The 17,414-nt window shown below is 36.7% G+C and overlaps 1 protein-coding gene across 7 annotated transcripts in view; it reads left to right on the top strand.

Moving 5' to 3' along the window:
* LOC105663855 (semaphorin-1A-like) overlaps positions 1–17,414 on the top strand; it is a 488,866-nt gene that overhangs the window by 53,446 nt on the left and 418,006 nt on the right. For all 7 annotated transcript variants that reach the window (XM_076530709.1, XM_076530708.1, XM_076530714.1 and 4 more), the window contains exon 2: positions 15,602–15,784. In XM_076530709.1, the coding sequence (XP_076386824.1) occupies positions 15,688–15,784 (97 nt within the window). In that variant the 5' untranslated portion in view covers positions 15,602–15,687. The remainder of the gene's footprint in view (positions 1–15,601; positions 15,785–17,414) is intronic.

Raw genomic sequence — 17,414 nt, 5'->3', positions numbered from 1 at the left:
ATAAATTTTAACAATAGTTCTGGTCATTTACCAGAAATAACAAAAATTTAAAAATGATATGCTAACTTCCCACGAAGTTAGCATATCATATAACATTTTCGAAATTTACTCTAGCAAATTTTATAGTTTTCGACGAGTTCTATAGTTCTATAACATAGTTCCGACTGTAGGCTACTTCTAAATATTTATTAACAATTATTAACAGTATATCACCCACACTATAGTGACATGCTATGCCTCTAAGATAAGTTCTCGGTTCGTTCGAGGTTTTAAGCAATAATTCTAAGCCCTCTGACGATAATTCCGCACCTCTGTGAAGTTGGCCCCCCATTTTCAGAAATTTAAAATATTAATAAGAGTTCTAATGGCCCCCTTGAGAGTTCTAGAGTTCTCTAATAATTTTACAAATAGTTCCGGCATTTAAAGCTACGAAAATAGCATTTAAATTTATGGGGGGCTAACTTCACATTTTTTTGCAAATTTGTAATGGCGAAACTTTTTTATTATTAATTTTAACGTTCTCATTATTAAGGATAATTTTTAGAACTCTATGGGGGGCCATTAGAACTATCAACAGAACGGCCGATTTCCAAAAAAAATTTCACCCGTTAAAAATTTATAATAGGGGTAGAAATTTTTTTTCGAAAATTAGCAGTTCTGATTAGAGTTCCGGTACCCCCCCGAAGAGTTCTAACTGTTTTCCCTAATAAACTCAATGCTACGATGCCAAATGAAAAAGTTCTGGCCGATGGAAGTTGCGGAATCGAAATTTTTCTAAGTCTCGCAAAGGTGAAAATGTTTTATTACTAATTTTAACGTTCTCATAATTAAGGATAATTTTCAGAACTCTATGGGCGGCCATAGAGGAACTGTGAACAGAATTTTTTTTTTTTTTTTTTTTTTTACGTGGGGGAAATCTTCCAAAGATACCGCGCAGCCTTGGGGGGAGGGCGCGGGGTTATGTGGGATTTTTACCCACTAAAACCCCCACGGTGGTCCTAACTGTCAACAGAATTGCCTTTTTCGAAAAAAAATTTTTACCTTCGCAGGACTTAGAAAAATTTCGATTCCGCAACTTCCATCGGCCAGAACTTTTTCATTTGGCATCGTAGCATTGAGTTTATTAGGGAAAACAGTTAGAACTCTTCGGGGGGGTACCGGAACTCTAATCAGAACTGCTAATTTTCGAAAAAAAATTTCTACCCCTATTATAAATTTTTAACGGGTGAAATTTTTTTTGGAAATCGGCCGTTCTGTTGATAGTTCTAATGGCCCCCCATAGAGTTCTAAAAATTATCCTTAATAATGAGAACGTTAAAATTAATAATAAAAAAGTTTCGCCATTACAAATTTGCAAAAAAATGTGAAGTTAGCCCCCCATAAATTTAAATGCTATTTTCGTAGCTTTAAATGCCGGAACTATTTGTAAAATTATTAGAGAACTCTAGAACTCTCAAGGGGGCCATTAGAACTCTTATTAATATTTTAAATTTCTGAAAATGGGGGGCCAACTTCACAGAGGTGCGGAATTATCGTCAGAGGGCTTAGAATTATTGCTTAAAACCTCGAACGAACCGAGAACTTATCTTAGAGGCATAGCATGTCACTATAGTGTGGGTGATATACTGTTAATAATTGTTAATAAATATTTAGAAGTAGCCTACAGTCGGAACTATGTTATAGAACTATAGAACTCGTCGAAAACTATAAAATTTGCTAGAGTAAATTTCGAAAATGTTATATGATATGCTAACTTCGTGGGAAGTTAGCATATCATTTTTAAATTTTTGTTATTTCTGGTAAATGACCAGAACTATTGTTAAAATTTATCAAGAACTATAGAACTCGACTGTATGCAAAGAGAACTTCACTTTTTTTTTGATATGCTAACATTTGATATGCCAAGTTCACACACATCAGATATCCGTGGAATCTACACGCGAACGACAATTGTCGAGGGTCAGTGACTTGCTTTATGACCCTCATCACGTCGTCGCTTCGATTATTTATTGCCTTTCAAATGGACGATATAGCTCGATTAAAAGTACATGTCGAAATTACGAATACCAGTAAATCTCTTGTTATTTATCAAACAAAATCGGAAGTTTCATAGTGCTTCCCGCGGTATCGTATAGATTTCACAGTGAAAATTAGCTGGTTTCGAAATGGTGAAATAATTAGCTAACTTTAAGCTCTAAATGAAATATGAGGTTCGTAAAAACTTTGTACATTATCGTTAAACTTCAAGCTTTAATTTAACATGTCATGAATGCCGTTTTACGACGCTTTTATGTCATGAAATTATGTTAAACCCTTCACTCTTGGAATTTCGTAGTTTGGATGCATTGATGTGTTTCTTTCGTTCTTATTTAATTTATTATGTTTATGTTAAGAATCTTAACGAGGCATTTATACCACAATTTTTGGTAGATTTCAAGCTTTAATTTGGTGTATCATAAGTGTCATTTTATGATACTTTTATGTCATGAAATTATGTCAGACTCTTCACATTTGGAATTTAGTAGTTCGACGTGCATTGATGTGTTTCCTTCGTTCTTATTTAATTTACTTTGTTTATACGAAGAATCCTAACGAAGCATTTATACGACAATTTTTGGTAGATTTCAAGCTTTAATTTGGTGTATCATAAGTGCCATTTTATGATACTTTTATGTCATGAAATTATGTCAGACTCTTCACATTTGGAATTTAGTAGTTCGACGTGCATTGATGTGTTTCCTTCGTTCTTATTTAATTTACTTTGTTTATACGAAGAATCCTAACGAAGCATTTATACGACAATTTTTGGTAGATTTCAAGCTTTAATTTGGTGTATCATAAGTGCCATTTTATGATACTTTTATGTCATGAATTTTCATTCGAATTTATACCGGTTAAAATAGTTTGATGTACAACCTAATGTAATAGTTTTTCTAATAATTGATAGTTTCGCTTATCTTAAGATCATAAAAGGTGCGTTCACACAGTAATTCTAAACAAGCTTTAAGCTTTAATTTGATGTATCATAAGTGCCATTTTACAATACTTTTCTGTCATGAAATCGCGTTAACGTTTTACCTAAGCGTACTTAATATTTAACAACCTACCAATTATTTTTTTTCGTTTTTGCTTATATATTTACTTATATAAACTTGCTTATATCTAAGGCATCTATAGCATAATTCTGAGTTACGTTTAAGCTCAAACTTGACATATCATAAGCGTTATTTCTGAACAACCTTCTGTCACGAATTTACGTTTGACTTTGTACCTGTTTGATTCAGCGACCAATATTTATGCGGTCTCGATGTCGTTTAAATCGGTTGAATCGACTAATTGGGACATTTGAAACTGCCCAAACTCCGGTTAATCTCCATCAAACTAAAGATGCAAAACCGGTGACAATCCTCGATAAATCAGTTCAAGACAAAGGTGAGCAATTAATAGAAACTGACGCAAGCTGGAAACTTCTACAGCGATCCGTAAATTTAGATTTCTCGACGTCGAAATTATCGGCTTCGGAACTGTTATCGGCAACGTTTCTGACCCGGTTTCCACGCTTTCCATCAAATGTCGTGGAATTTGCAGAAAAAATTTGACAAATGGCCGTTAAATGTTCTTCGTCATTAATTTCGTCGGGAAGTTCGTGGAACCCTCGAACTGGCTCGGGGAATATCGTACGGGTCTCTCATCTGGCCTTTGACCAGTTTCCAATCGCGATAAAAAGCGGCTCGGACTGCTTGCCGCCAATTTTCATCGCGACGTTAAACTATTTATCGCTGGTACATTCAATATTCATCCGTGCCGTTTCATTTATCATGTAGTCACCCGGGAGGAGTTGTTTCGTTTTCGTTCAGCGTAGCTTGACTTCCGAGCTCGAGCCGGGGACGTTTATTTCCGAAGAAGAAGGAGGCGAAGAAAGAGAAAAAAGGAAGAAGGAAATTGTTATTTACGTCCGAGTACTTTCTCGGAAGTGTGACGGCGGATGTGCTTGCAGCCGAAGCTTGCAGGAAACTGTACTTTGGCCGAGATCGACGTTACTTATTAATCACAACCCGCTTGGAGTCTCAAAGAACGTCGGTAGACTCATTCATCGGCCTCGTCGAGGATACCTAGCTCTTCTTTTTTGGCGCCTTTCATCCACTAGACTTATCTCCTTCTTCCCTCAGCTTTTTCCACCTAGCCACGGCCTCGTTGCCAGCTCGACACGGGCGTGCAATCTTTTTTTTTCTTTTTTCCTCGAAACTTGTCGCAATCACGGCTAACAAATTCCATTCGTAAATGACCGTATACGGTAAGGTATCCGCGCATACCGTTGAGACACGATTACACTATCGACAGGATGCTTGGCCGTTTGCGAGCCTCCAATCTGCGACAATCCGGGGAAAGGTTATTTATCGAGATTACGTTTATAGGGATTGCAGTTGGATTACGCGCCATAGTTAACAAGGAATTACGTCAGATGAATCGGTTTGTAGGCCGCGCGCCGATCGTCTTTTGCTAAATACCGAGAATAGTTTTTAAATTGTTGCTTATTAGGCGATGTGTAAGGTAAAATTTCTGATGCGATGACTGAAAAGTTTCGTAATATGGCGCTTGTGATACATCTGTTTGAAGCTTAGAAGTCACTGAAAATTATTGTATTTGTGTCACAGTAATAGTACTTGTGTGAACAAAGTTAGGAAGTCAGGTTGAATTTTCTACAGTCTATTCTGGAAGATAAAAATTGTAACGCAATTTCATGACAGAAAAGTTTTATGAAATGACACTTGTGATACACCAATTTGAAGCTTGAGATTCACAGAAAATTACTGTATTTGTGCCCCATTAAAAATCCTTCTGTGAACAAAATTATAAATTAGAGAAAGAAGCTATTAAGTTGAATGTGTTCAATAATCTATGTTGGACAATAAAAACTGTAATGCAATTTCATGACAGAAAAGTTTTATGAAATGACACTTGTGATACACCAATTTGAAGCTTAAGATTCACAGAAAATTACTGTATTTGTGTCCCATTAATAATTCTTCTATGAATAAAATAGGTCAAGAAAGAAAACAATTAATTTAGACTAAATGCTCAACTTTGTAGAGTAAAAAGCCTAATGCGGTTTCATGACAGAAAAGTTTCATAAACTAAAGCTTGATACACAAATTTAAAGCTTGAGATCTAATGAAAGTTACTATATTTATATCCCGTTAGTCCTTGTATGGAAAAAGTTATGAGTCAAGAAAGGATACAATTTAGATTGAATGTTTAATGCATATTGTAACGTAAAAAGTCTAATGAAATTTCATGACAGAAAAGTATCACCAAATGGCCCTTGTAATACATTAATTTGAAGCTTAAGATATGCTGAAAATGACTGTATACATGTCCCGTTTATATTCCGAATGTAACCAAAATAGGAAATTAGGAAAGGAAACTATTAGGTAGCATATTGAGTAACTGATTTCAAAACGTGAAAGGTCTCACGCGATTTCGTGACAGAAAAGTACCATAAAGTAGCAGTTGCAATGCATCAGTTAAACGTTTAAGCTCTACTGAAAATTGCTATGAGACTGTTTCGTTGATACTCGTAATATAAACAATGTCAGAGATTAAAACAGGAAAGCATTAGGTCAGATTACATGGTTCTTTTTAAACAGAGAAACAGTGCAGCACAATTTCATGACATAAAAGTTTTGTGAAATACCACTTTTGATGTATGAGTTTAAAGCTTGAGATCTACTTGAAGTTATCATATAAATTCCCTTTTGATATTATTAGTGTTAGTAAAGTTATGTATTAAAAAAATAATAAGATTTTTATTTGTACAGAAGTCTATTTCGAAAGATAAAAGTTTAAATTCATAACAGAAAAGTATTTCTAAATGGTACTTGTTATGTATTGACTTCAAGCTTAACATGTGTTAAATATTACTATATATTCCTAATATAATCAAAGTTAGGAATTGAGAAAGTGGATTACGAGGTTAGGTTGAATATTCAGTGACCTATTTGGAAAGGTCAACAGTCTAGCGCAATTTCATGACAGAAAAGTATAGCGAAGTGGCATATATGGCACATCAATTTCAAGCTTAAAGTATGCTGAAAATTACTATATAAACGCCCAGTTAACATTCCTACTGTAAGCAAAGTTAGACATTAGAAAGTAGAACTATCAGGTTTTTGCCGATGACCAATTTCGGAAAATAGTCTGAGATAATTTCATGACATAAAAGTCTCCCAAAATGGCACTTACACTGCATCAATTTGAAGCTTAATCCCTTTCGTACTAAATCCAGCTATAGCCCCTAGGCGTAGAACTACTGTTCATATAATACAATATTATAATGCGATTATAATTGTTCGAAGCATTTGCAAGCCAGTGCTTGCACTAGCCTTAAAATATCAAATGATAAAGATGATCACTGCAGTGGGATTAAAACTTGCTTCAAATAATTATACAGACGTTTCGTAATCGGAACATTAGACGAATATTACTACAATTACTGCGACCAATTTAATGCACAGAGAAAGCATAACTAATGAACGTACAATACAGAGCCAGATTTCGGTACACGTTAATAGTTGGATCAATACGCTGGAAGATCTTGCACAAATCGAACGTTAGTTTCCCTCGTTTATCCGCCGAACTAACGTTTCCTCTGTTTCGAAATGAAACGCACACTTCCGCGTAAGTTGCGCATTTACAGCGGTATTTGTCTTTCGCACAATACCATCAAGAAGTTGTTGCAGCCTGTTGAGAGAGTTCTGATAAAGTTTTCGGCTCTCTCGCCGCTTACACGGAAATCCTTGGTCATAAGGTGTGTCATACATATGCCACGACCTTGCATTTTATGCGAAAAGTTTCGCTCGTATTGTCTTTGCACAGGGATACCACCGTTTACTATTCATTTCACCGGCAAATAGCATGAATCTCGGGGCATCGTGTGTCTTCCTCTTCTTCTGTTTCTTAGAACAGGGGTTTTGAAAGGGGATCCTGGAAAATTGCTGCAGGTTTAAACTTGGGACCTGCTCATAGAATGTGGATTTACAAAGGATTTGGATCTATTAATTAAACGCAACGTTAACATAGATTTTTTTATTTCGGTCTGCGGAATCGAACACTATTGTCACAGCTATTTAGACTTGTATAAGTCTAAACGTTCCTTTTATAGCTAATTTCAGTTTTGGAGAAAGGAAGTAATTACATGGAGATAAGTCAGAATTTGGAGGACGTTGGAACAGACTTGTTTTTTCGCCAAAAATTTACGAACAGCGACAGTTCACATGGTGCGTTATCATGCATCAGAAACCAACTTCCCAGCATTCGATATTCGGGCCTCACACGAACGATCCTCTTCCACAAATGTTCCATAACACCCAGATAATATTCGCCATTAACATTTTGTCCCTGTGGAACGAATTCCCGAAGTATAATTCCTTTAGAATCGTAAAAGCAATTTAACATTGTCTTCTCTCGGGACTTCTGGAATCGCAATTTTTTTGATTTTGGAGAGCTTGGAGATTTCCACGTAGCACTTTGGCGCTTTGTTTGAGGTTCATACTTGAAGCACCAAGTCTCATCACTAGTTACAATTGATTCCAGGAATGTACAGTTTCGTCTGGCTGTTTTGATAAGATCCTCGCAATATTGAACACGAGCAATTTGTTGCACTTGCCCGTGATTTTGTGACATGGTGACGAAAGGTTTTGTCGCATTAAACACTATAAGTTTACAATTCGTTGTTCGATTCCAATAATGATTGTTGTGTTTTGTAGGGAAGGTATACTGTTTTCAGATAACATATTGTTTCAATAGATGGTTAGACGTTGATAGTTTTCCTTAAATTTAAAAAGTTCTGTTACTTTTACGACATACTGTGTATAACGAAAAGCTAGCGTCTTGAAAGGGTATCTTGGAAAACTGCTGCAGGTTTAAACTTGGCACCTGCTCACACAATGTGGACTCTTAAAGTATTCAGATCTAACCTTTGGTATCTCGAAATTTCATAAATTTGCCTTGTATAATAATTATAAATCTGCAAGGTAAACTATAGCGAAAAGTTTTGAAACGGGTGTGTGGGCATAAAAGATCGGAGGACGAAGAAAAAGAGAGCAAGGGCGCAGGGAGAAAATTTGCGGGCAGCACGCCCTGTCTAATTATCCATGCGCTTTGTGCGTACAGTGGTTGAGTAAAAGCAACAGCAGCAATAGCATCAGCAACACCGTTTACTATAGCCTAGGCACGGCTGCTCGAACCGTGGATAATTCTAGGCCGATCGTTCACCGTTCAACGAGCCGTGGATCAAAGCAAAAACAGTAGGCTAGCTCTCGTCTTGTTCGCGATTTCCAGCCTGGTGAAATCCTCTCGACGATTTTCTACCGTGATCGTGTTCGTTTCGTGGCAACGCGCCTTTCAAAGCTCGCTTGCCTAGAAAACCTCGCCATTCTTTCTTTTCTTCTTCCTTCCTTCCTTTTTCCCCTTTTCCTCGTTCCAGCCAGCCCGCAACACCTACAACGTTTCTATTCTATTTTTACCGGTGCGTTTACAACGCGATCATATCGAGCATTCGTACGGTTCTAGCCACGAATTTATCGCGAACGATAAATCGGTAATGTACTATGCCGCCGCTATGGCAATCCATTTTTATTTTCATCCCATAACCGGGCGAGTGAACGATGTTTATTCGGAGAATATAGCGGCTATCAATTTCGGGGCGCGCTGATGCGTTTACGAGAAACGTCTACGTGATTTGTTCAGGATGTTTGCATCAGAAGTTCGTCTTCGCGACCGTAAATGTACTCTGATTCACAATTTTTCAACTATCTTTTCCAGTTTCTTGATAATGGTGGTTTTGATGCTGATCACATGTATAATTTGATCATAATTAGGTATCAGTTGCTGTTTTATTATGAATTACCGTGTATTAGACTAGATATGTAGTATTTCATCCAGATAATTATTTGTGCTTCAGGGATGTAGTTAAGTGAATTACAAGTCAGAGCTGTATATTCTTTTATTTTTAAAATATGAGTCTACTTATGTGTTCCACAAATCTCTAACTGTTCATTCATAGATATATCTATGTCCAGTTCACGTTCAAGACCTGAATACTTAGATATGCTACAACATCTGTAATGTTCTTAGCTAGCCTAAGGTACGAATCTGCTTTAGATATCTTCGCTGATTCCTTGTAAATCATTGCCTAACTGCGAACGATTTGATCTGGGTAACTGTTTTGTGCTGAAGGTATGCTGTTGAATAAAGTATATAAACCTAACTGTCTAATCATTCACTGTTATGAATTAAAAATGTGGGTTGGATGTTCTGTAAGTGTTCTAACTATTCATTCACAGACTATCTGGTATGGGTCTGTTTAGATTGGAAACCTTAAGGTCCTAATTATCTTGAGTCAATGTCTAAGTCTAACTATCCTTAGTGCAAGTTTACCTTAAGTCTAACTATTCTAAGTGCAAGTCTACCCTATGTATAACTTTCCTGAGTTCAAGTCTATCTTGTAATGTACCTTACAAGTCATTATTGAGCTGCTCACTTGCAGACTATAGTTATAGCATGATTATAGTTATTCTTAACATATTCAGATATTGTACAAGGTGTCTCCTAATTGACCATCTGCATACAATTGTAATTATAATGTGGTTTAGTTTGGACACATTTAGGTATACTAACTGCTACCTTGCAATTCAGAAATATAATTGTAATTCTATACTAAAAATGTAGGTCTATCTTTATTCATTCTAACAGTTATCACAGAACTATTCGTCCACAAAAATTATAATTATCTCACACCTACACTATAACATTATTTTGGTATCATTACTGTAATCTTGCAAGTCGTCAGGTAATTATTCAGCCACATGACTGCAGCTATTCTGGATCTATCTACATATCTCATGAGACATCACCTAATTATCTATAGACACTGTAACTGTTCTATGTCTAAAGCATTGATCCATTAATGGTTACCTAACTATCTATCTATAGATAGTGTCTTTATTCTGAGTTGAATAGATGGATCTACGAGTCATCAACTACCCATCTACGTGGCTATTATTATATTCTTAAGCATGTTGCAAATCTGGTGAGATATGAATCTGTTTAGGTATCTTCATCTATCTTAGGTATCTTCTGTTGCAAATCTAATTTTCAAATACTATACTTTGTGCTGAAGACAGTACTAGGTAGGGTTCTTCACTTATTCTTAGCTTAGAATTATCAGTAATTAAGTACTAATTATTTGGTGCCTCAGATGTGGGTCTGTTACAAAGCCTCTTCATCCACATTCTACTGATGGGTTTGAACTTCAGAGGTAATCTCCAAATAGTTAAGAACGTATTAACTATTTGTACTTAAGACATTTACCCATGTACGTGTCTTCACCCTCCGTATTCCTGCAAATACTTACCTAACTCCTCATCCACATTCTACAGATGCCTATAAACTTCAAATCTAATTTCCTATTAACAAGTACTCTTACATATACTTACCTAACTCGTCATCCACATTCTACAGATGGGTTTAAACTTCAAAGCTAATCTCCAAATAGTTAACGACTTATCAACTACTTGTACTTAAGACATATGCCCATGTCTTCGCCTACTATATTCTTATAATTCCTTACCTAGCTCCTCATCCCCATTCTACATACGCCTATAAACTTCAAATCTAATTCCGAATAATTCAGAATTACCTCTTAAGAATGCGTACCAAAGACATATTCCCACTTACGTATCCTCACCCACTGTATTTTTACAATTCCTTATTCAAGTCACCTACATCCTACAAATCTCTCAAGACCACAAATCAAATATTCAAATACCCTTCTCCGAAGAAAGAGAGCACACAGAACTGGTTGCTAACTTTATCCGAAGCTTCATAGAACTGTCAGGGATTAATAAATCGGTGTCGTTGATCTTTCTTTTCACACGGACAACCGATTTACCAACCGTGTCTTCTTCCCGGTCGGATGTTCACACTTTTCCGCGGTAAATCATGATCACCGCGTTACTTATTCCGTAATCCAACCGCGGCTCGCAATTTTATCCGGTCTACTTGGCCGAGCCACGAACAATCGATTTTCACTGAACGATCGGATCGTAACGACGCGAATCAGCGTGCTTAAATTCTCCCGATTCCTGTTACTCACGTTAGACGTTCGATTACGTCGATTCAGCTCCGGGATCTTCCCTCGTTCGAGATCTATTTGCTTGATTTTACAATCTCTTCTATCCTCCCTCTTGGTATTTTTTTTTTCTATCGTGACAACGATCCAACCAGGAAAATTAAATCGCTTCTCTCTCTTTTCTTTTCCCTTTTTCTTTTGATTTGATTCGTTTCCGATCGGATTGACGAGCAATAGCTGGGCGGTCTCCGTTCGTGACTATGTCTGACGTAAGAGAAAGTCTCGTTCAGCGATGGCGGGTAGCACACGGGGAATCGGAAACCGATGGTGACGACGTTGCTGGAGGGAAGTGACTCTCGATCTACGGTTCGTCGTCTCCGTGTCTGGAAAGTAGGGCGAGCAGCCACGCCTAAGAGTGGCTCGCTCTCAGATGCGTACACCTCGTGAACCTAACCACTTTGCCCGTGTTCTGCTTGCAACACTTTTACTCCCGTCTTTTCAACCGATTCCCCGGAAGCAATACTTTCGTTCAATTTATTCTAACGGGCACGATCTGTCTATCGATGTTTCATGTCACGTTTAATCATTTCTCTCTATAATTAATCTGCTTCTTAATTTGTTAAGGTATCTTTGAGGATTTTAATATTTTGGGAGTACAGATTTGGAGGGTTTGGAATTTGGAGAATTTGGAATGTAGCAATTTGGAGATTTGAGGATTTGTGGGATTAGGAATCTGGAAATGTGATTTGGAGATGTAAGGGTGGGGGGACTAGGTATTTGGTAATATAGCGATTTGGGGATTTGAGAATTTTGCAGTTTGGGAATTTGGTGATCTTGGAATTTGGAATATTATGAAATTGGGGAGATGATAGTTTGCAGATCTAGAAATTTGGGCAGACAGCAATTTGGGGACCTAGGGATTTTGGGAAACTAGGAATTTGAGGACGTGTCAATTTGGTAATCTTCGAATTTTGAAGAGTGTGAAATTGGGGTGATGGTAATTTGGGAATCTAGGGATTTGGGAGATGAAGAATTTGGGGACATATCGATTTGGAGAATTGAGGATTTTGCAGTATGAGAATTTGAGGACATAGCAATTTGGAAATCTGCAAATTCGACTTAAAAATTTGAGGACATAGGAATTTAAGAAAATTCCTAGGAAATCCCTAGAAAAATTCAAGAATTGAATATTCATCATTTCTAAATTCAGCATTTGGAAGTTCGGAAACTTGAAAATTTGAAATATAGAAATTTATTAATTTAGAAATTCAGGCCTTTGAAGTTTGTAAATTTAAACAATTTAAAAATCTAAAAATTAGAAAATCGTAAACTTTCTGAATATACAGATACTTGTAAAATTTGAAAATTTATGACATTCAGAGATTTTAAAATGGAAAATTTATACATTTAGTATTTGAGAATGTATACACTTAAAATTCGAAAATTTATAAACTTCAAATATTAAATAAAAAGTTTTAATCACAGTATTAAGCAGTATATCAAAAGTCTTCGTGTGAATATCAGTTGTCAACGAATATCTCATTATCCGTGAGTCCTACGACAAAAACGGTTACCACCAAATTTATAGCTCGGAAAATTTCCTACAAAAGAGATTCCAGAAGTTTTATCGTAGTTGCAACCATTTTCATACATCATGATTTGCAAGTTTTCAACTTTCAGATTTCTAAAGAGAAATCGTAACCTCATTAAATCGTAATTTCTCATTATTTGCATTATTCTCAGTTTGAATTATTGAAACTAATAAGCATAAATGTAGTGTAGAATGTTAACTTCAAATGTCTGGACTTTTTTTTATAACAGTAACTCTAAGTTTCGTAGAATGATTTTGTTTTAAAAGTCGGGTGATTCTACGCGAAAAATTCGTCAAAAATCAACAAAAGCATTTTTTTATAGAAGGGCTTGTATTCGAGAAAAGCAACTTTAAATATTCGCCCGGACGGATTTTTCAAAGCAATTTTCCCGAAAACAGAGCTTTGCACAAACACTCTTTGTTGCTTTGTGTAGAACCAAAAATTTGAAAATTAACTTTAGAGATTACTGAATATCTAAAATTGTAGTTTGTATATTTCTAAGTTTGAAAATTTCTGTATTTAAAAATTTTTCAACTTCTCCAAATTTGAACATTTGAACATCTTCTCTAAATTTTCAAAGTTTATAAATTTTTTGTTTATAACAAAAAATCAATGGGTTATGAAGTGTTTTAATTTCAAACTGAAAATAAAAGAAAAGTAAATTACTCACAATTACCTTGCAATGACACTTAAATACTATTATAAAAGAATATACAAAATTTTTTTATAAGTGTACAAAAATTTATGTAGGAGAAATGAATTGAATCTAAGAATTGACCCGCATTGAATTTTCATTTCATCAAGCTAAAAATTCGTGTTCCTAATTTCTGCTACGGTCTATTTACCGTGCGCCGACAGTCCGGACAATATTCCGTCAGCTAAATTTGCGAGAATCTCCACAGTAGAATTTTAATATAATTAAAAGAGAAAACAGGGTGAACTTTTTTCTTCGCGTATCTTTTTACATCGAGTTATCGCAAACGCGAGTAAATAAATGGGTTCTCACCGAGATACGATTTATCAAAGATGTTGTTTGTCGCCGGAACAAAAGTTTCGCGCGCGGTCGCGTTAAAAATCCAAGCATTTCTTCAAAATCCTGCCCAGTTTCTTAACAAGGGGGATGAGGACGCGAGCAGACGCGAGCTCCTCTTTGTTCTTTTTCGACGAGAACTTATATATACATGCACGAGTTCTTGAATAAGGTAAGAGAAAGAAGATGGTAGCGGGTGAGATAAAAGGCTAACGAAGGAACGGAGAAGACCCGGAGCCGAGTCGAGTCGATGAACAAGACGACGATGGTATGCATTATGCAGAGAGGTCGCCAGCTGCAGCTTCTATTTGTTCTCTTTCCTTACACTGCTGTTTCTATCTTCGAATATATTCACGATTAGGGTAGATGCACCTTAACTCTTAACGCTCCCATATCGAGTGTTGACACCGAGTTACCGAGTCCAAATTTCGAGCTACACAGTATGTCGGAAAAATAACGGAGCTTTTTAAACAAAAAGAATAGAATTAGTTATTCTGCGAAAATTAATTTTTTTTATTCAAAATATATGCGCATCAATACACCGCTGGGTTCACACAACGTTAACATAGATTTTTTAATTTCGGTTTGCGGAATCAAACACTATTGTCACAGCTGTTTAAACTTGTATAAGTGTCATGAAATGTTCCTTTTATAACTAATTTCAGTTCTGGAGAAAGGAAGCAATTACATGGAGATAGGTCAGAATTTGGAGGATGATGGAACAGATTTGTTTTTTCGCCAAAAATTCACGAACAGCGACAGTTCACATGGTGCGTTATCATGCATCAGAAACCAACTTTCCAGCATTCGATATTCGGGCCTCACATGAACAATCCTCTTCCACAAATGTTCCATAACACCCAGATAATATTCGCCATTAACATTTTGTCCCTGTGGAACGAATTCCCGAAGTATAATTCCTTTAGAATCGTAAAAGCAATTTAACATTGTCTTCTCTCGGGACTTCTGGAATCGCAATTTTTTTGATTTTGGAGAGCCTGGAGATTTCCACGTAGCACTTTGACGCTTTGTTTGAGGTTCATACTTGAAGCACCAAATCTCATCACTAGTTACAATTGATTTCAGGAATGTACAGTTTCGTCTGGCTGTTTTGATAAGATCCTCGCAATATTCAACACGAGCAATTTGTTGCACTTGCCTGTGATTTTGTGACACGGTGACGAAAGGTTCTGTCGCATTAAACGCTATAAGTTTACAATTCGTTGCTCTATTCTAATAATGATTGTTGTGTCTTGTAGGAGAGGTATACTGTTTTCAAATAAAATATTGTTTTAATAGATGGTGCTAGTTTTCCTTAAATTTAAAACGTTCCCTTACTGTTCCGACATATTGTGTATTATACGAATTTGTAGGTTAATTTAATACGTTCACATTTGAATCTCTTTTTCGAATATTTCGTAATACTGATGTCACGAGTTGGAAGAAGCTGACCCAGGTGTTCAGTCAAAATGATTGGTTTCAAGTTTTATATAACTTTCATATAAAATATTTTTATATTTCATATAAAATATTATAGCTAGTAACTTTAAATTAAAGCTAATAATTCTATTAAATGCGTTACTATTTATGATACTATTACGTAATTTTATTCTTCACAATCCAAAGATAAAACTTCCAAATTTCACGTTCGTATATTAATGCCAAATACTTAACATACAGCAGTGTACAGAACCGATCACTTAGACCAGTAATTAAGTATAAAAACGTAATTTCGTAACTTGCACGTACTTGTCTCGTTCATCGCGAAATTTTAAACGAGTAGCGGCGTGAACGCGTTAATTGTGTCGTAATTAACTACATTAACATGATAATGACTTTTTGTTGCAGGAATGACGATCGGAGCGGCGATGACGAGGATCAAAAGCAACCGCTGATTCATAAAATAGCAGCCTGCAGGGCCACTCGCTTCCAAAATGAGCACGTCGCTGCGAATTTTGGCGCTAATCAGCTTAGCCGCGCAAAACGTGGCCTGGCCGCAAGATCCCGTACCTAGGCTGCACGTCAAACATCGTGAGTTACATTTTGCATGCAATATTATTGATTTAGTAATTATTCAAGAACAATCACAGCTGTTTCAAGCATACCGCGCTTAACTTTCTCAATGAAGACTACCTGTCCATAAATTATGGTTAGTCGTGTACCGTATCGTTAACCCTTTGCCGTGTAATTAATTATGCATCCTCGTGACGCACTCTTTGATACACCCTTGACATACTAGTAATACATTCGTGACGATTTCGTGACACATTCGTGATGAATTCGTGACACATTCTTTATGATTGCGTGATACATTCGTGATGCACTCTTGACGCACCAATGACGCACTCGCGCTACATTCGTGACGAGATAGGGATGCATTCGTGACGCACTGGGGACGCATTCACGACACACCAATGACGCACCAATGACACAATCGCGATGCATTCGTGACGCACCAATGACGCACTCGCGCTACATTCGTGACGAGATAGGGATGCATTCGTGACGCACTAGGGACGTATTCACGACACACCAATGACACAATCGCGATGCATTCGTGACGCACCAATGACGCACTCGCGCCACATTCGTGACGAGATAGGGATGCATTCGTGACGCACTGGGGACGCATTCACGACACATCAATGACGCACTAATGACACAATCGCGATGCATTCGTGACGCATTAGGGACCCATTCGTGACGCACCAATGACGCACTCGTGACATATTCATGATGCACTAATAACGCACTCGCGACACATTCGTGACGCGTTCATGACGCACCAATGACGCACTCACGACACATTCGTGACGCATTCGTGACGCACTAATGTAGAATTCGTAACGCATTCATGACGCACTTTCGACGCACTAGTGACATTAGGAACGCAATGATGATGCACTCGTGACGCACGCGCACATCGGATGCAATAACCTGTACTAATATTTTCAACGAAATTGTAATTTCAATTGTAATTGTAAACATAATTACAATTCGCACTTTCTTGAATTTTAAGTGCAAACCTAACTTTAATTTACATAACCCTTTCGCTTTGAATCAATTTATTGTTTACAGCGAGAATAATTGAAATAGAAATGTTGTTTCACTATTTTTACTTGTTTTAAGAGTGTACCAACGAATAATTAGCTTTGATTGATGCAGCCGGTGAATTAATGAAACGGCAAGGGGTTAATAATTGAATTCGATCGAGAAAGAGAGTAATTAAATATAGATATTTCGACAGTCGAATTTTTCGATAATGTATCGTTAAATTCGGTTCCGTAGCCGGCCTTTGCGTGTGAAAATTCAATAAAACGAAGCCGCACTCTCGCCACGCTATTTTATAGATGCATTGGATTACCAAATTGCTCCCGGCTGGCGTTTTAGAATCTACGTGAATATTAAATTAAGATTAATCAAATTAATCGATCGGGAACCAACGGTCGCATTTTATGCAACCGCGCATTCATTTTAACCGATTAACTTTGATAATCGCTTCCCATTTACTTCCCGTTCACCGATAGAAACAATTGTATTCAACCTTTGCTAATCGGATTCTCATTCGGTACACGTGATTAAACTTTTTATTACTTGAGATCTCAAGTAAGGATCTGTATCGATGTTCTTTTGTTGTCGAGAGTCGCAAGGATTGTCTTGA

Source organism: Megachile rotundata, chromosome 4 (genome assembly GCF_050947335.1).
Source record: "Megachile rotundata isolate GNS110a chromosome 4, iyMegRotu1, whole genome shotgun sequence".
NCBI classification, from domain to species: Eukaryota; Metazoa; Arthropoda; class Insecta; order Hymenoptera; family Megachilidae; genus Megachile; species Megachile rotundata.
The sequence above is the reverse complement of the archived record's forward strand: the minus strand, read 5'-3'. Positions and strand labels throughout refer to the sequence as shown.